General features: G+C 42.1%; 1 protein-coding gene across 1 annotated transcript; it reads left to right on the top strand.

The window, feature by feature from the left end:
- Positions 1-2,294: 2,294 nt before the first annotated feature.
- LOC130698624 (fibrillin-2-like) lies at positions 2,295-18,528 on the top strand. Its single transcript, XM_057521312.2, has 44 exons — positions 2,295-2,831; positions 6,279-6,361; positions 6,452-6,553; positions 6,619-6,735; positions 6,835-6,930; positions 7,571-7,765; positions 7,841-8,089; positions 8,155-8,316; positions 8,375-8,539; positions 8,621-8,743; positions 8,822-8,944; positions 9,004-9,252; positions 9,322-9,657; positions 9,731-9,930; positions 10,001-10,181; positions 10,500-11,144; positions 11,209-11,334; positions 11,406-11,531; positions 11,595-11,720; positions 11,785-11,866; positions 11,939-12,105; positions 12,171-12,493; positions 12,563-12,740; positions 12,810-13,058; positions 13,129-13,346; positions 13,411-13,549; positions 13,617-13,730; positions 13,800-13,958; positions 14,018-14,212; positions 14,279-14,407; positions 14,472-14,720; positions 14,789-14,934; positions 15,008-15,116; positions 15,175-15,456; positions 15,518-15,697; positions 15,757-16,248; positions 16,307-16,510; positions 16,575-16,700; positions 16,773-17,012; positions 17,073-17,248; positions 17,304-17,501; positions 17,564-17,668; positions 17,728-18,039; positions 18,099-18,528. Exons 1-44 carry the CDS (start codon positions 2,671-2,673, stop codon positions 18,306-18,308), a joined length of 8,547 nt encoding a protein of 2,848 aa, XP_057377295.1. The 5' UTR covers positions 2,295-2,670; the 3' UTR covers positions 18,309-18,528.
- Positions 18,529-19,563: the final 1,035 nt, after the last annotated feature.

Genomic DNA, 19,563 nt, shown 5'->3' with positions numbered 1-19,563 from the left:
GCCTGGATGGACACAGATGCTGTAAAAGAAGAAGAAAAAGAACGAGGTCATTCCACTGTTATTTTGATTGCATGTTTGAACGACAAATTCAATGATAACATTTTCTTTAAAAAATGAGTTTTTTCAGTATCTCTTTTTTTTTTGCTGATCTCAATAAAACAGCAAGGGACCTTGGGCCATTGATTTATTTACGCAACCACTAGAGGTTTGTTTACATTATCTTGAACCCCGCCGATTGGGACCGCCGCCGCGACGGGACTCTTTGCTAGCCCTAACACAGCAGCTGTCACAAAGAGGAAAACAAGTTTTAAACATCAGAGAAAAAAAAAAAAAAATATGTATACAAAAAAAACAAAAAAAAAAACAAAAAAAAAAAGAACCTAACACGCTTTAACTCTTATGAACGTCAAATCTATTCTTCCTTTTTGCTTCGCTTCGACTCCAAAAATGGAAATAGAAGGGAGTTGCCGAGGTTTCTTGTTAGAAAACAAACACATTGGCCAATTAAGCGTAGGGTGAATGACACGCGGTCGGGGGGGTTGGGCTCCCTTCGCCTGTGAAAATGCTTGTTTGTTCGGCATCACTTCACTTTGTCTTCCATAAGCTTTAAAAGAGAGAGAGAGAGAGAGCGCTAATCAGCTCGGTTGCGCACGTAACGAGGATGAGAATGAAAAGAGGGGGGTAAAATGACATCGTTAAAGTTTCGGCTCGTAATGCGACTCCATCAGCGGCTGTTGATTCTCTTTTTCTCCCCTCCTCATGGCTTTCACATTGGGATACAATCATTCATAACGCCGCTAAGAAGAAGCCGTCTTTGTTTGCCTCCGTTCAAACACAAAGAAGAAGAAGAGAAAAAAAAAAAAAAAAAAAAAAGGGGAGAACCTCATCAACGGAATGTCATTAGCGAAAAGAAAAAGAAGATTTGAAGCTTCCAAATGAGCTGCATGTTGTGTGTATCGTTTTGTGAAACGTGATATTTCACAACACCGGAGCTAGGGAAAATAGAAGGCCGTCCTGTTTGTTTCCATACACGACCAATCACTCGGGAAACATTTGCGCCTATAACGTGCGCATTCATAATGTCAGATATTTCCATTTTTCAAAACACGAAATTTTTCTTCTCTTTAAATTTTTCTTATTTCATTCCTCCTTATTTATTTTTTTGTTTTTGTTTTTGTTTTTTTTTTGCTTTTACTTCGTTATTTTCTTTATCGTTGTGTTCGAACGCAACATTCCTGCATCCCTCTCTTTGACTCTATGTTTCTCCAGTGAAGAAAGAAAGAAAGAAAGAAAGAAAGAAAAAAAGAGACTCCAGACAGCTCAATCTTATGTGAGCTACATAAGGCAAGAGCAGCAGCAGCAACTGCGTGTTCGTGCATACATACATATATATAAATGTTATCAAGATTGTTGGGTTTGTCGTGTTTAGCTTTTTGTTTGCTCTCTCTCGCTGTTCGTTTCTGAGGACCCGAAAAACAAAACAAAAAAATGATGGCTACTATGCATAATTTTCGATTTGAATCAACGGGAAACCGCGGGAAAAAAAGGACATGAAAAAAAAAAAAAAAAAAAAAAAAAAAAAAAAAAGGTAGAAAAGAAAATGTTTAGAAATATCGACGACCACATTGGGGGAAAAAAAAATCCCTTAAATAGGCAACTTGTTGATTTCCATCTATCGAACGTGGGAATCAGGGTAGATTGGATGTCAACTAGCAGTCGAAAAAAAAAAAAAAAAGCCAACGAGATGGATCGATCGTCTAATTCAATCGGATTGTGACGAAGCCAAGTCAACCAGAAACTTACGAAACAACACCCCAAAAAAAAAAAAAAAATAAAATAAAAACCGAAGTCAAACATGATGGAAAAATATTGAAGATGAAGGGCCCCGTGCAAGACTTTTTTTTTTTTTTTCCATAGAAGAAGCAGGAAGGTTAAAGCAAGAAAAAGAAGGAGATGAAGAATAACGAAAGAAAAAAGAAAAAAAAACGAAAAAAAAAAAGGGGGAGGGATTTGAGGTTTCTTGTTCGCTTTTACATTATCTCTTAGAATGGACGGATGAACTAGCGCAGCAGTGCTGGGGGTCGGCCAACACATACAAGACACAGGGTCCTCAACGTCGACTGCTCACAAAACTTGAACAGTCGCATCTTGATCATGTCCACGGTCGCAGCGGCGCCGTCGACCAGCAATTACAGTGTCTCTTAACATTTCGTAACAATTTTAAATTTCGTAAACGAACTTTTTTTTTTTTTTTTTTTTAATTTTGCGGGCTTTTTTTTTTTTTTTCAAAAACGACGAAATTTGCCAATGCGCGACAGTGGCCCTAGTCGCCATCGTTTCGACATTATTTAACTTGGGACAAACAAACAAACAAAAAAAAAAAAGAAAAAAAGAAATTCCGCAGCAGCCTGTTGGGTTCCATCAGCTGTGTGGATGCGTGAGTTTTGCTGAGTGGTACGTGCCTCTCTCTCTCTCTCTCTCTCTCTCTCTCTCTCGCCTCCGTGAGCGTTTAAGTGTGTAGTGCCTGTGTGTGTGTGTGCGTGTGTGTAATATTATTGTTGGTGCACGCGCACGCGAGGGATTCTCTCCAGTCGTCTTGTCTCGGCGTCCGGAGCGAGGCGGTCCCTTTTCATACAGCGTGTCCCGTCCGTCCGTTTTGCATTTCTAACAATGCAACATCAGAGGCTGACTTTATCGGCTTTTCTGGCCGTCTTGCACTGGATGCTCGACGGCCACTTGGTGCTGGCCAAAGCTAGCGGAAACGGCCAGAATTACGGATCGTTCAGCAGCGGATTAGATCAAGATGGAGGCCTACAGCCAGCTGTCGGAGGGTATATTACCATTTTTGTTTTTGTTTTTTGGGGGGGGGGGGTTTTTTCCCTTCCTCCCCTATCGTGTTACGTTTTGTTATTGTAACTATGCCTGAATCCATTACGTCATGGAAATTTTCGAAACGAAAAAGAACCAGAAAACAAAAGGGATAAAATATTTTTTTTTTGTCTCCCTATTTAAATCCGATTTCGAAAATCTTTTTTTAAGAAAAAAAAAAAAAAAGACGCCCCTGGCTGAGAACAAAAAAAAAAAAAAAGTCCAATCCCATTTGAATACTTTATTTTTTGTTTTCCTTATTCCTAGTATACATGCGCACCGTATCGGGTGAATCAATCACGTGATCGTCTTTTTGGTGTGTGTGTGTGTGTGTGTGTGTCGTGACTATTCACTCTTAAGGCGCTGTAGTTAGATAGAGCGAGAGAGAGAACAGCCTCGAAAACATCAAAAGGTCAAACAGACACGAAAATAATAAAAAATAAAATAAAATAAAAAAGAGAGAAAAAAAAATGTCGGCCTGTGGTGTCGGTTGTAATGGGTCTCCAACCGAACACAAGAGCCGAGAAGAATAAAATTATACCCTTTTTTTTTTTTTTCCTCTTTAAGTAGAAGAAGAAGATGTATACGAAAGTAAAGGAGAAATAGGTGTGTCATAAGATTTGTGTGTGTGCCTTATAAGGCCGGCCACCACCATCCGAAAAGTCGCATGCTATATCTCTCTCTCGCGTTCTTTCTTCTTTTGGGGGGAGGAGAGAGGCGTACCTCGGCAGGAGGCAAAAAAAAAAAAAACATTTTTCTTCCTTTTCTGAAAGAAAAAGAAAAACTAAAGGAGATGCTGCAGCATCCCATAAGTCTCCCGTTTTATTTAGGGGCTTCTTTCGAGAGTTCTAGGAGCACCGATAAGCATCTCGTTCACGAACGCGATGATGCCGGCTGCCTAAAGTTCTAGCTTCCCTACAGCTCACGACCTCCTCTTTTTTTCTGCTGACTCGTGCCGTTTGAGGAGAGAGATGAAGAAAAAGAAAAAAAAGAAATTCGAATGGTGTCGCAATTCTCTCCCGTTCGGTTATGCGCTTCATAAAAAAAAAAAAAAAAAAAAAAAATGAAAAGAAGAAATATGTTCATTTGCTTCTCGTGTTACCAACGGTCATCCCGACCAGCCGCCGCCGACTGTTATCGCCTGTATACAGACTGAAAGCGGATGGATCAGAAAGGAAGTCGCATCAATGGACCCAAAAGTCCCAAAGTTCAACAGATTTTTGTTTTCTCTTCTTTTTTAGTTTCTCTCTCTCATTTCGATCCGCTCCCGACTTTAAAAGACTCGTCCTTTATTTGGTTCGTTCTTGTTTTTCTTTTTCTTCTCCTAAACACATAGACGTCCTTGGCTTGGCTTTGTAGGGAAATTCAAAAAAAAAATAAAATAAAATAAAAATAAAGAGATGAACGTTCCATCTCGAATGCAAAGCACCAAAAACTTTCCCTCATCCCTTTACAGGAGCGTTCGTTCACCAATCCCATTTTGGAATCGTCTTTTCCCAACGAAAAAAAAAAAAAAACAAACAAAAAAAACAAAAAACGTTTAAGAAAAAAGAACACACGGGACAAGAGAAAAGAAAGAAATCGAGATAACCATGTGTTAAGGATAAAAAGGCAAGAGAATCAAACGAAGCTTCATCGGATGACGATGAGGAATCGTGTACAAGAATCCCGATTCATTTTCTACTACCCCTCCGAAAAAAAAAAAAAAAAACATACCACCCCCTACAGATTGCGTGGTGTCATCACAACAATGAAAAAGAGAGGGAGAGATGCTTTACTAGCGATACTAAACTTTTCCCGTTTGTTAGCTGATGGGTGGGGCATTCCTTCTTTTTTTTTTCTTCTTCTTCTTCTTCCTTAACGTTGTTCATAGAAACCTCCCATGAGGAGATCGTTCATCATCGAAAGTTGATCCCTGTCACACCTTATAATCTCCATCTGTATTCCGGAAGATGAATACATTTTCAAATGTCCCTCTATTCCGGATGACACATTCCAACGTATCGGGGACGTGAAAAAAAAAAAAAAATAAAAAAATAAACCTGAGTTATACATTAGTTATCCCTCCAGTATGACCTAGCAAAGACTTACTGTACAAGAAAGAACTTGAAACTGGGCAACATCCCCGATGGCTTTTTTTTTTTTAAACTGAAACTAGAGAGTCATTCTTTTTTATCACGTAGACATAATAAATAAAAGCTTCCTCCGGGTGTGCTTGCTGCAGTGGTATATAGGGGTCATCATCATCTGTCAAGGTTTCGACATTTTTCTCGCGAATAGCCAAATGAAAAAAAAAAAAAAAAAAAAAAAAAAAGAGGGAGAGAGTCTGAGAAGTCAAATAGGATCGTTAAGTCGTAGATTTTTACGAACGAAACTAACGAAAAGAAAAAAAAACAAGGACGTCTGACTTGTAGCCGCTGTATATGGTCAACTACTAATAGCTTTGGCATTGTGACTGGCAAGATGCCGCATCCGCTACGTGCTCGGAATGGGAAAATCGCATTTTAGCAAAGCGTATTATATCGCAGTGGAAACGGTGCGACGCGAAAAGAACAAAAAAAAAAAAAAAGAAGAAATGTTTACAACGAAAATAAAAAATCCTACTTCCTTTTAAAATTCTTACTTGTTTTCGATAGCTAAACAAAGCGGCCTTGGCCAGGGTAGAGAGGTGCAATAGATCCAAGGAGCTTTTAGGATGATCGTCTGGAGAGGGGACGAAATCACCACGTGAAAACGAGAGGGGAAAAAAAAAGAAGACATTTTCGTGTGTCGAAGGCCAACAAGATGAAACCCGTGTAGTATTCAAATAATGCCTCTTTACATTTGCCCTGTTCCGAGGGCGGATAGGGAGAGAGCTAATGCTGATGGATAAACGACATTCATGGCGTTGGCCGCCGAAAAAAAAACATTGATGCGGTCACGTACAAACCTGCCCCTCGTCTAGCACTCATTTTTTTTTTCTCCGGAGACACGCATGTCTCGGTCCAGGTTAAAAAAAAAATAAATAAAAGAAGAATCTATCCTATAACGCAGATTGATACGTATTTAATACCTATATAGCTTTTTTCGAAAGCATCCCCCTCCACATCACAATCTTCTTTGAAATCGCTTTCATCTGTTCTTTTCGAACGATGGTGTTAAAAGGCCTGAAAACAAATGAAGATATCACTGAAGCCCCCCTCTTTTTTGTCTGTGTGTGTGTGAAGGGGAAGATATTTGGAATTTTTGGTCGGATTTCCCTGTACAATTTTTGAAAAGACGTCAAAAGTTAGAGATGGTCGTCAGCAACAGGGTCAACTTCACATCTTGTAAAATACTAAACACGATAAATATTGCCACCATGATATTTTCTGAATTTTTGTTGTTGTTATAATTTTTTGATTTGATTGGTCTGTTTCGTTTCTAAACAGACCGAACGTGTGCCGATCGCGCTACCGAAACTACTGCTGCCCGGGGTGGACGTTGAGGCCGGCCACGGGACTCTGCATCATCCGTAAGTCAAAATTTCCATTTCACTTACTTTCTAGCGCATTCAATTTCAACTGAAATATTTACTTAAAAAAATAAAAATAAACGAATCTAGCAATCTGTACGCGACCATGTGGTGGACGTTGTGTTCGACCCAACGTTTGTAACGGGGGAACCATTGACGGCAATGGTGGCAATGGCGGTAACGGCGGAATAGGTAATCTAATATTGAAAAAAAAAATTGCAATAAATGCCCTTACCTTTTATGATGTCCAAATTCAGATGCTAACTCGTTGACGTCAGCCAATTCTTGCCCGAATCTCTGCCAAAATGGAGGCACATGCGTCGGCAAGAAATGCGTTTGTCGCCCAGGATTCTCCGGAGAAGCCTGCGAAGATGGTCAGCAATTAGAAATAATTTCAAAAACAAATATTTAATTAAAACAAAATTATATCCGTACAAAAATTCTTAAAACAAAATGGTGGGTTCTATTTATAGGTGTTTGTACTGAGCCGTGTTTGAACGGAGGACGCTGTATTGGTCCCGACCGTTGCGCATGTGTTTATGGATTCACCGGACGCCGCTGCGAGGCTGGTATGTAAAAACCAAATACTACACCCTCATCGATTATCTTCTCTTAAAATTTTTTTTTTTTTTTGCCCCAAACGCCAACAACAAAAGAGCTTTTTGTAAATAAGAAAGTTTGGAACAAGTCAGAAACATCATTCCAACATGACAGATGAAGGGTTGCGTGTAAAGTGAGGGGAGACATCCAATTCGAATTGAACTGGAAAAAAAAAAGAAACGGGAAATCCATTTTTGGGAGAACGAAAGAGGAGAACAAAAAAAAAAAAGAAAACATTTATAGAGGAAGATGTAGAAAACGAGAGAGAAACATGACAGTCATCAATAGCCCTCGAGCTGGAGACGACCCTACTCTTGAAAGATGTTGCCTTGTTTTCCTCATCTCTTTATCCGTGTCCCGGATTCCGGCGCAGGGGAGGCCCATGAAAAATAAAACCGAAATCTTACAAAAGACACGCACCTACTTGACCTCTTTATGATGATAAGCATTTCAAATCTATTAGCCGAGTCGCAGGCTAAGTGCAGAGGGGGGAAAATGAGGGTAGTTCATCGTAAGCGTTTCTCGATTTAATGCTACATTTAAACGCCTCTGTTTGGTAACAGTTTAACTAATTGGAAAACAAAATCTGATGCATTTAATAAACAAAAGATTATCGGACGGGACCGTGTTTCACGAAGATCAACAACGACATGTGCCAGGGCCAGCTGCAGGGCGTCGTGTGCACAAAGCAACTCTGTTGCGCCACTGTGGGCAAAGCTTGGGGCCACCCGTGCGAGCAGTGCCCGGTGAAACTCGACTGCGACAAAGGATTCCTCCGTAACATCCACAGCGGGCAGTGCGTCGGTAAGTCGACTGCCTCTTACGTTAATCACATGTGCTTTAAGAAAAAATAATAACGTAAATGCTACGCTATTACAGATATCGACGAATGCGAGGCTATTCCGGCTCTTTGCGAAGGCGGCCAATGCGTCAACACAATCGGCTCTTTCCGTTGCAATTGCCCACCCGGACAGGAAAGAGACGAAGAGACGAACGAATGCCGCGAAGCGGACGAATGCCAACAAGAAGGCGTCTGCGAAAACGGCCAATGCGTCAATACTGATAATGGATACTATTGTATTTGTAACAAAGGCTTCATTTCCAGTCAAGATCGCAAACATTGCATCGGTAAAAGAACCAATTCTGAATATTTTAAATTTGATAATTCCATTTTAAAAAATTGATTCTTTCAGATGCTCGACGAGGCAACTGTTTTACGACAATCGGTCGCAACGGCCAATGCCGTAACAAATTAGCCATCAAACTGACCAAAAAGGACTGTTGTTGTGGCATCAACATGGGCAAAGGCTGGGGCGATAATGGCGTCTGCGAAATGTGCCCTTTAATCGGAGATGGTATGATTTTAAAAATATAATTTTAAACTTGACTGTATCAAACGAAAAATTATTACAGACACATACGCTCAGCTGTGTCAAGAAGCTGGACACTTGAGCAAGATTAACGAGTGTATCCTGCGGCCAGACATTTGCGGTGCGGGAAAATGTATCGACACGCCTGACGGTTACAAATGTGAATGCAAACCCGGTTACGATGTCGGACCAACTGGCATTTGCGAAGGTACTTGACTACTAAGATATTTTTATTTCTCGCCTATCAGGTTACGCAAACTAATTATTTTTCTTTCCACCGTTCGTAAAGATATCGACGAGTGCAAATTAAAGGGATACTGCCAAGGCGGCCAGTGTATCAACTCTGTCGGCAGTTTTACATGTTCCTGCCCAGCTGGTTTCGATCTGAGCTCCGACGGAAAACACTGTCTAGGTAAATAATCGTTAGCATTTCGAAAAGGAATATTGGGCATTGATTTAAAGCGTTTGGTCGTTTTCATTGCAAATTCAGATCACGACGAGTGCGGAGAGACGGGTATGTGCGCTCACGGAATTTGCATCAACATGGACGGCTCGTTTAAATGCCAATGTCAAGAAGGATATGCTCTGTCGCCATCCGGTCACTCGTGCATAGGTAATGTCTCAACGACCTAAACAGCTTGAACCGATAAGAAAAACTTATTGTTCATCTAGATTTGGATGAGTGCGCCGAAAATCCTCGCATCTGCCTCAACGGTCGGTGTGAGAATATTCCCGGCTCGTTCGAGTGCATTTGCGAAGAAGGTTTCTCCAGCTCGGCAGTCGGCCCTTTTTGCGTCGACATGGACGAATGCGGCCAGACAGGCATGTGCGACAACGGCAAATGTATCAATATGGATGGCTCGTTTAAATGCGTCTGCGACTCGGGATACAAACTCTCGTCGGATGGAAAGACTTGCATCGGTATAAATCAAAAATCTAATTGCAATTTTTGATAGTTGGCAATTTAAAAATTAAAATCATTGCATTTAGATATCGACGAATGTGCCCAAAATCCTTGTCAAAACGGTATTTGCATCAACTCTGCCGGAAGCTTCAAATGCGAATGTCCACCAGGACTCGTTCTGGGTATCGACGGACGGTCTTGTTTAGATTCGAGAAGGGATGTTTGCTACGCTCACTTCCGAGATGGACAGTGTTTGAATCCATCAACGTCACTCGTTACCAAGTCTAGCTGTTGCTGTTGCACAGTGATTTTGGGTCAACCAATGGGCTGGGGCACTCCTTGTCAACCTTGTCCACAACCTGATAGCGAAGAATTCGAACAACTATGTCCCTTCGGTTCTGGAAAAACTCACAGCGGAGATGGTACGAAAATTTTAATCAATTCCAGTTGAAATTCAACTGACTTAAACAAATGTAAATATTGTTTGATTTACAGATATTAACGAATGTGCCCAAAATCCAAATATTTGCACGAACGGAGCCTGTGAAAACTTGTTGGGAACCTATCGTTGTATTTGCAACCCCGGCTATCAGGTCGATAGTTCTGGCAAAACGTGTACTGACATCAACGAATGTGCTATTGACAACCTACTCTGTGACGGGGGACAGTGTCGAAATACGCCAGGCAGTTTCCAGGTAATATTTGCCTAGACAACTGCAAATATTGTTTGATTACTGTATGACATGTTTCTTTTGGTCGTAATAGTGCATCTGTCCAACTGGGACACAGCTGAATGCAGCCACTAATGTCTGTGAGGACGTTGACGAGTGTCGAGAATTGGGAGTTGATGCTTGTGCTAATGGACAATGTGTTAACATGGTTGGAAGCTATCGATGCGAGTGTGCTGATGGAGCTGTTCTGGATAATACTGGACGTGTTTGCATTGGTAAGCAGGAAATGTGGGGCAAATTTAGCAGGAAGAATGAACTTACTTGATATGGAGCTTCACTGCTGGCTGCAAAGTCTTGTCTTTGATGAAAAGAATGCAGATTTCACGACACCCCGCCAAAATGCATGCACCACATGTGAACACTTCACTTGGTGTTCAAATCGAATGGCGATGTGAAGACCCGCTGAGTCATACACCTCATTTTCCATTACAACGTTGCAATTTTTACTACAACGTTGCAAATTTTCATTAAAGTCTCCCCAACCGAAATAATTTGAAACGAAAAATTCAATTTTTATTAATTCTCTTTAACAGATAATCGTAAAGGATCTTGCTGGACCAAAGTGGTGGACGGCCGCTGCGAAAACAACCTCCCTCGACTCACCCTTAAATCTGAATGTTGTTGTTCCGTCGGGTTGGCATGGGGAAGCCCTTGCGAAATGTGTAACACGATCGAATGCGACTGTCCCATCGGCTACGCCAAGGTGGACGGCAAGACGTGCACGGACGTCAACGAATGCGACTTGAACCCGGGCATTTGTAAAGGTGGCGGCATTTGCGTCAACACGGAGGGATCGTTCTCTTGCACTTGTCCGCCTGGTCTGACACTCGACGAGACTGGAACCCGTTGTATCGATCAGCGCCAGGAGCCTTGCTACCTCGACTACCGACACGGAATTTGTACCAAGGAGCTGGAGGGACACTACCTCAAGAGCGTTTGTTGTTGCAGTATCGGTAAAGCATGGGGTCACGCTTGCGATTCTTGTCCAAAACCGGGCTCTGTCGCTTTCGAGGAGCTCTGCCCCAAAGGGCACGGCTACGTCAACCGAAAAGATATCAATGAATGTACAACATTCTCCGACATGTGCGATCACGGCCGCTGCAAAAACAGCATCGGTAGCTTCAACTGTCGATGTAATCAAGGCTATGCCCTGGATGAAGATGGCATCAAATGCAATGGTAGCTGATAATCTTCGTTTCTGAAATATTTCAAAAATAATTAATGATTGTTTTACACTTTCAGATATCGACGAATGTAACATCATGAGAGGAGTTTGCGGCAACGGAACTTGTCAGAACACTAACGGTAGCTTCACTTGCGACTGCGAAGAAGGCTTCGAGAGCACCATGATGATGCAAATCTGCATGGGTAGGCTTAATTCCATCTACGAATTTGATTGATTCATTAATTGTTTATTATTTTTATTGCGAATATACCAGATATTGACGAGTGTTCGCGCACACCTGGACTGTGTCGTGGTGGTAAATGTATCAACACCCCCGGTAGCTTCCGTTGCGAATGTCCGCCAGGCCATGAATTAGCACCCAACCGACGTTCTTGTAAAGGTATAATGGCCAACTTCTTTTTCTTAAACATGTTTCCTATTTAAATCATTGCTTTTCATTTAGATATTGACGAGTGTTCGCGAACAAGTGGTATCTGCTCCAACGGTGTCTGTGAGAACATGATGGGCACTTACCAGTGCGTTTGTAACGATGGCTACCAACAGACTGGGCAAAAATCTCACTGTGAAGGTAAAAAATATTATTTTAATAAAAATAAATATCCTTCTCAAACATCGGGGCTGGTCACTTACAGATTTGGATGAGTGTAACGTTAACAACGGCGGTTGCGACGACAACTGCATGAACACGCCGGGCAGTTTCTCTTGCGCTTGCAGGTAATCAATTAACTTTCATACTTCTTTGATTTAAAAATCGTTACTTGCTATTTTTTCTTTTTCGAATTGCAGTGCAGGTTACATGTTGTTGATGGACGGAAGAAGCTGCGCTGATATCGACGAGTGTAAAGAGAACCCGCGTATCTGTAACGGTGGTAAATGTACCAACACACCTGGAAGCTACCTGTGCACCTGCCAGGGCGGATTGACCACATCTTCAGATGGAATCACATGCGAAGGTTCGATAAACCTTTAAATTTCAGTAAATCTTTACATGTAATCGTATTACCTGTACGTCTTCCAGATATTGACGAGTGCACTACGGCTAGCATTTGCCAAAACGGCGAATGCGATAATACTTTGGGATCATACAAGTGCCGCTGCGAGGAAGGCTACTCCGTCAAGGACGACGGTCCTGGTTGCACGGACGATGATGAGTGTTTGCTTGGAACATTCAACTGTGACGTTAATGCCGAATGTAACAACACAGAGGGTGGTTACGAGTGTCGCTGTCGTGAAGGCTTCACCGGCAATGGCGTTCTTTGTCGTGACATCAACGAATGTTTGACCAACAATGGTGGTTGCGATCAGGATGCCCAATGTATCAATACGGAAGGATCTTTCAAGGTACATTAATCATTGAAATTCTGTAAATAACTTCGATGTTCACCTGGTAAATATTTTTGTGTACCCAAGTGCGTCTGCGATGCTGGATTCAGCGGTAATGGCTACGTTTGTCAAGACATTGACGAGTGTTCAAACGATCCCAGTCTTTGTGAGAACGGCCAATGTCTCAACTACCCAGGATCGTTCCGTTGCGAATGCGAAATGGGTTTCATGCATCCGGATGAACGCAACGAGCAATCTTGCGTCGGTAAGTTTGCGACCCATTTCTTATTTTCCTAAAAAATTAAAGGATTTTAAATTTAATTTCATTATACAGATATTGACGAATGTCAAATGTTCAGCAACCTCTGCGTGTTTGGTAAATGCGAAAACATTTACGGCATGTTCCGCTGCATCTGCGACAAGGGTTTCACGCTGGACGAGTCTGGTGGCAACTGTACGGATATCGACGAATGCGAAAATCCACAAGCTTGTCAATACGGTAACTGTATCAACTCGCAGGGCGGCTACGTCTGTCAGTGCCCGCCACATCACGAACTGATCCCTTCGGAGAACGGATGCGTCGGTAAATCATTTAACATTTTCGATTTTTTTCATTTGTTCTTGTGGTTGATGGAGTCCATATTCAATTTCAGACAAACGTGTGGGCTCTTGCTTCGTGGATGTCCACCAAACTCCAGCTGGCCGAAATGTATGCACCAATAATGTAGATGAAATGGTATCACGTTCTACTTGTTGCTGCTCCGTCGGAAAAGCTTGGGGACCGCAATGTGAACTTTGTCCCCCTCCGGACACTGATGAATTCAAAGCACTGTGTCCGGCTGGATCTGGTTTCAGACCCAACATGATAACTGTAATCAAGTTTAAACCTTTTATTTTTCTTTCTTTACCTTAAGATATTTGAAATGTTTTTCCAGGTCGTGTTGGAAGATATCGACGAATGTTCAGAAATGGATAACTTGTGCAAGAATGGCCGCTGTTCCAATACTTTTGGTAGTTTTATGTGCACCTGTAACGACGGATACCAAATTGATGACGCTAACGCCATGTGCGTCGGTACGTAACAAATAATGAATTATTTTAAGAAGGCATTTCAATTGAAATTCAACAATATTATTACCAGATACCGATGAGTGTGCCCAGGACTCGTTGATTTGCGGCGTCGGTACCTGCGTGAATACAGATGGAGGCTACCATTGCATCTGTCCGGAAGGCTATGTCCTATTACCTGGAGGAAGTAAGTTTTTACCTAAGGGTGATGCTTGGTATGATCGTTTTAATAATTATTGACTTGCCTGGTCCACAGAGGAATGCGTCGACATGCGCAAGGAACTCTGTTACATGAATTACACCAACAATGCCTGCGGCAACGCCATGATCCAGCCGCAAACGCGAATGGTGTGCTGTTGTTCCATGGGTGCTGCTTGGGGTAAAAACTGCGAAGAATGCCCCAAACAAGGATCTCGTAAGGCCATTTGAATTTGCTACTATAAATAGAATAATTTAAAAATTTTTGCCATTTAGGGGAATATTTGACATTGTGTGGTAATCGACCTGGTTCCATCATTGATCCAATGACTGGTGTATCCAAGGAGATTGATGAATGTACGCTCATGCCGCAAATGTGCCAGAACGGTATCTGTATGAACGTTCCAGGTAGCTTCAAATGCGAATGTAATCGTGGTTACATCTACGATGAAGATGCTCATCAGTGCATTGGTACGAACGATTCAAAATTATACACAAAAAATTATTATTAATGTGTCACTTTTCCCTCGTCATTAGATGACAACGAATGCAATCGACTGCCTAGTCCTTGTCGAGGAAACGCTCAGTGCGTCAACACACCAGGAAGCTTTGAATGCGCTTGTCCGGACGGCTACAAACTTGGCATCACTGGAAGAGATTGCGCTGGTAATAATGAATCATAATTATTTTAGAGAATTCAACTTGAAAATGCTATGAATTTGATTACCAGATATCGATGAATGTCGGGAACGACCCGGTATTTGCAACAATGGCGAATGTAACAATTTCCAGGGTTCGTTCCAATGCGTCTGTCGTAGCGGTTACACGCTGACACCTGGCCGTGACTCTTGTGTGGATATTGACGAATGCCAACGCAATCCCAACATTTGCAATAACGGCACTTGTCTCAACACATTGGGATCTTACAAGTGTCACTGTTATTCTGGATTCAAACTCAGCCCTAACAATGATTGTGCAGGTTAGTTAACTTGAATTCACTTTTATAAGCAATTATTAATACCTTGTTATATTTGTGGTCGACAACAGATGTCGACGAGTGCCGTCTATTGCTGGGCATTTGCCGTAATGGCCGTTGCCGTAACACTGTTGGTTCTTTCTCGTGCGAATGTGCCGACGGCTACACTCTCACCGATGACGGCCAAAACTGTCGTGACATTAACGAGTGTACAGAGGTGAGTCCATTAAATATTAGTCTATAAGTGAAGTTCAAATTTAAGAAACAAAAAATGTGTTTACCTTTTTCAGCTTCCTGGAACATGCCCGGCTCCAGGTAAATGTCAAAATCTGATGGGATCCTTTGTGTGTTCATGTCCACCAGGATACGAACTGATGCCGGATGGAAACACTTGCGCAGGTAAATAAAATCACTTAGGTACCTAACATTCGTCAAAATTAAACTTGAATATTCCCAGATGTGAACGAGTGTCTCGTGGATGAAAATCTGTGCGATGAAGGAGATTGTATCAATACCGAGGGCAGCTTCCGCTGTGAATGTCCCAACGGTTACGTCCTCAGCAGCGACGGCAAGAAATGCGTCGATGTCCGCGAGGAGCTCTGCTTCAACAGCTATCGCAATGGAGGACGTGGTAGCTGCTCTGAACCGAGAAACACAGCTATGACCAAGACTCAATGTTGTTGCACAATGGGAAGCGCTTGGGGCAACGCTTGCGAAAAATGCCCAGCTGAAGGAACAGGTAAATGAAAAATTATTCCCCACCTACATGGATCTTGATGGTTAATCCATTTTTTTTTCAGCCGAGTTTGAGAAACTTTGTCCCAGTGGTGCCGGTCGCGGACCTAAAGGAGAGGATCTTAACGAATGTAGCGTTATGCCGGGCATTTGCGAAGGTGGTGAATGCGTCAACACGGACGGATCTTTCCGTTGCGAATGTCCGATGGGATTCGTTCTGGACAGCAGCGGCCGCAAATGCGTTGGTATGAAATATGATTCGCTAAACAAAAAGAAATGTGATTAATTTTTAATACGATTGCAGATGATAACGAATGTGCCGTATCCAACATTTGCCGTAATGGTACCTGTACTAACGTGGAAGGAGGATTTGAATGCGACTGTACGGATGGATTCGCTCCGGGTCCTATGCAGATTTGCGAAGATATTGATGAGTGTCAGGAAATGGGTCATCAATGTGCCTTCCGATGCCACAACGTACCAGGATCCTTCCGTTGCATTTGCCCTTATGGTTACACATTGGCCGCTGATGGTCGTCATTGCCAAGATGTTGATGAATGCTCAACTCCAGCTAACAATTGCAAATTCGCTTGTAAAAATTTGATCGGGTCGTTCATGTGCATCTGCCCAGAGGGTTACACTCAAGTGGGCATGACAGATGATTGTCGTGACGTCAATGAGTGCGCTGCTAACGGAAACCTATGCAAAAATGGACATTGCGTTAATACTAAAGGATCTTACAAATGCGAATGTTACGAAGGTTTCGAAGTCAGTTCTGACGGCAAACAGTGCATCGGTAAATTTCGTTTTTCCTTACCTTATTTTTTCTCATTCTAAAATTCACTGATTTACAGATCGCCGGACTGGATACTGTTTCCGTCAATTAATGAGCGGTATGTGTACAACACATACCAACGGACTGATGCAGGTGACGAAGGCTGATTGTTGTTGCACAATGGGAGCTGCATGGGGACCTATGTGCGAACATTGTCCCCGTAAGGGTAGCGAAGAGTACGAAGAGTTGTGTCTGGAAGTTGGTTACTCCGTTGACGGACATGGTAGAGTTCTTCTCCAATTATTCTGAAAAGAAAATTCTATTTACTTTTGTGTATATTATTTCAGATATTGACGAATGTAACACGATTCCCAATTTGTGCCGTAACGGGCGCTGTATTAATACATTGGGATCCTATCGTTGTATGTGCAACAAAGGATATCGACCGGATCATAGTGGAACTCGATGCATTGGTAACTGGATATTCTTCTACCATCTTCTAGTGAAAACACACAATTTTTCTAATCATTCTTGCCTTCCTACAGACGTTAATGAATGTGAACTGACACCACCGCCTTGCAAGTTCACATGCCAGAATACGGAGGGCAGTTTCATCTGTTCATGTCCCAAAGGATACGTTTTAAATCCGGACGGTGTTTCATGTCGCGATTTGGATGAATGCGCAACCGGTCAACACAATTGTGAACACGAGTGCCTTAACACTCCTGGTAGCTACAAGTGTATTTGTCCTAAAGGATACTCGCAAGTCAACGACAAGTGCATCGGTAACTAACGGTTTACACATCCAACGTTTATGACAGATATTAACCTGTGATTTGATCTAGATGTCAATGAATGCATCGAACAGCCAGGAGTTTGCGTCTCACCAGCTCAGTGTATCAACACACTTGGAAGTTTCAAGTGCATGTGTCCTCGTGGCTTCCAACTGGACCAAACCGGTACACAATGCCAGGATAACGATGAATGTATGGACGATAGCAGGTGTCAGAACGGATGTCAGGTAACTAATTGATGAATGTGTTTCGACATGTCAGCTAATCCCTGATTGTCAATAGAACACCATGGGCAGCTACCGATGTGCCTGTCCGGAAGGTTACGTCCAGCACCCATATTATAGCCAATGCATCGATGACAACGAATGCCAGCAAATGTCACCTTGCGGCAATGCTAACTGCCACAACACGTTGGGAAGCTATCGGTGCGCTTGTCCTGATGGCTACCAATTCGACGGGCAGTTGCTTGTTTGCGTCCAAGTAAAATTATTAGTTTGATTCAACGAAAAATCATAAGATTATTAACGATTATTACCTAATAGGTAAGCAGCGGATGCTCGAATAGTCCATGTGCCTTTGGATGTTCTCCTATAGGTAACAATGGATTCAGTTGCGGATGTCCAAGTGGCTACCAGCGGATTGCTCAGGTTGGTTTCTACGGAAAACAAAATCTAACAGGTTAACGAACCTCACGGTATTATCATAGGGACATTGTATATCAACTATAACGCCAATCAATAACGGTGGTTATGGAGGAGAAGAATACGGACCTAATGGTTTAGATCCTTACAACCAGTCCAAAGACAAAATCATCTCTACTGAAGGATGCTTTTCGTGCAAGGTCAACGGCGTCGGTCCAAGAGGGAAACGAAGCATCGAATACGCCAAGAACTCGACATTAGACAATTTCACTGAACAACTGAACACTAGCCAACCGTTGTCCATTCGAGTTAAGCTCGATCAGACCAGGCACCGCACAAATATCATTCTGCTTCAACCGGCCCTGCGTAACATGAAGGTATTTCAAACATTTTCAAAAATTGTTAGTGAATGCAATTTAAAAACCTTATATAACAGGAACGCGTTGAGTATGAAATCACCAAAGGTAACGAAGGAAATCAATTCGAGATTATGACCAAGCGTGGAAGATGGAGTCTTCATTTCCGACGCCGCCTCAAGGAACCGTCCGTCTTTAACTTGGAGATCCGCGCCGTTAATGACGGCAAGGAACAAAGTGAGGTCGACGAGTCACTTGACTTCCGTGTTCATATTCAAGTCGTCCCCTAAGAAAAAGAAAGTAGAAATTAAGAATTTCTTGCCACAAGTGGCAAAATCTGCCAAAAAACAAGAATAATTGAGAAATTAGATCTTGTTGAAAAGAGAAGAAAAACAATAATAATTTCGTTTCCCTTTTACAATGTCACATCCGGTGTCTGAATATTTGTTTCTTCCTATACGTTCAAGATGTTCAAACTTTCAATCAATACAGTTTCCTTTCCACCTTCTTGTGCACTTTCCAAACTTACCAGAATTCCCACTGCCAGTCCGTAATTGTGTCCCAGGACACTTGACTGCCATCGAGAGTATCCAATTTATCTTTTACGCACCAAAACTGCCTTATTGCACTTCTGAAATTTAGTGTTTGACCATGGGATCATATGCGCTGTTCGCCCTATATCTAACTCCGATGATATGATAACAATGTAAATAATCTGCCTTGTGTTTCTACAGTTTTTTAACGTTTTTCAACCAAGTAATGTGCCTTGTAGAGGATATAGATGTCCTGCTTCTGGGATGCCGTTGCTTACATGGAGGAGTGATCCTTTTTATTTTACCTTATAATTAACTTCTCTGTTATGACCCCTCATAAACACTAATGTCCTGTCACTCAAAATTTGGAAGCCATGCTATATAAGAGCCACGGAATATACGAGCAGTCTTCTCCTAATCGATTCGATTATTCATACATCTATGGTGTCTGATAATGCAAACAATAAAACCAACTATTCATCAAACTGCTGTGTAATGGTGCAACTTACCTTCAAAATGTTTCCAGTCAACAGTGGACAAAAGGAACCTGCAGCTAAACGATCGCACATTAAGTGATCATTTTAACTTTACGTTGCACTCTTTGTCTTACAAATGAGTTGTTGATGCTCAATCTCTGCATTGTCGATCGACATGAGTTCGACCTCGTGGGGTCATCATTCAAACTGATGTCTGCTAAATGTTGGCTGCTACGCCTGTTAAATGTACACAACATTTTAAATTTTACACAATCCCACTACAGCTATAACGCACTTTTGAAGACGGGCGTAACGAGACGACTATACCTTATGGATAACTTAATGTATATTCACTATTTTGGCGGTCTTTCACAACTGTGTGGCTCACCAAACCTATGTAACGGCTTGCCCAACAGAGCACAGCGGTATCACATGCGAACACTAGGCTGCAGGGAGGATCGACTGACAATAGATCGAGCTCTGAAACTTGCCAATTCGCACCATATTATGACGAAAATAAAATAATCTATTGGCAC

This window comes from Daphnia carinata, chromosome 10 (assembly GCF_022539665.2).
Source record: "Daphnia carinata strain CSIRO-1 chromosome 10, CSIRO_AGI_Dcar_HiC_V3, whole genome shotgun sequence".
In the NCBI taxonomy this organism is placed as follows: Eukaryota; Metazoa; Arthropoda; class Branchiopoda; order Diplostraca; family Daphniidae; genus Daphnia; species Daphnia carinata.
This window is presented reverse-complemented; position numbering and strand designations above follow the sequence as displayed.

Bases quoted from the DNA above. Each gene is read 5' to 3' on its own strand.
- LOC130698624 (XM_057521312.2), top strand. From the start codon at position 2,671: ATGCAACATCAGAGGCTGACTTTATCGGCTTTTCTGGCCGTCTTGCAC. The intron at 8,945-9,003 runs GTAATGTCTCAA...TTGTTCATCTAG, and splicing joins ATCCGGTCACTCGTGCATAG to ATTTGGATGAGTGCGCCGAA. The intron at 15,698-15,756 runs GTATGAAATATG...ATACGATTGCAG, and splicing joins CAGCGGCCGCAAATGCGTTG to ATGATAACGAATGTGCCGTA.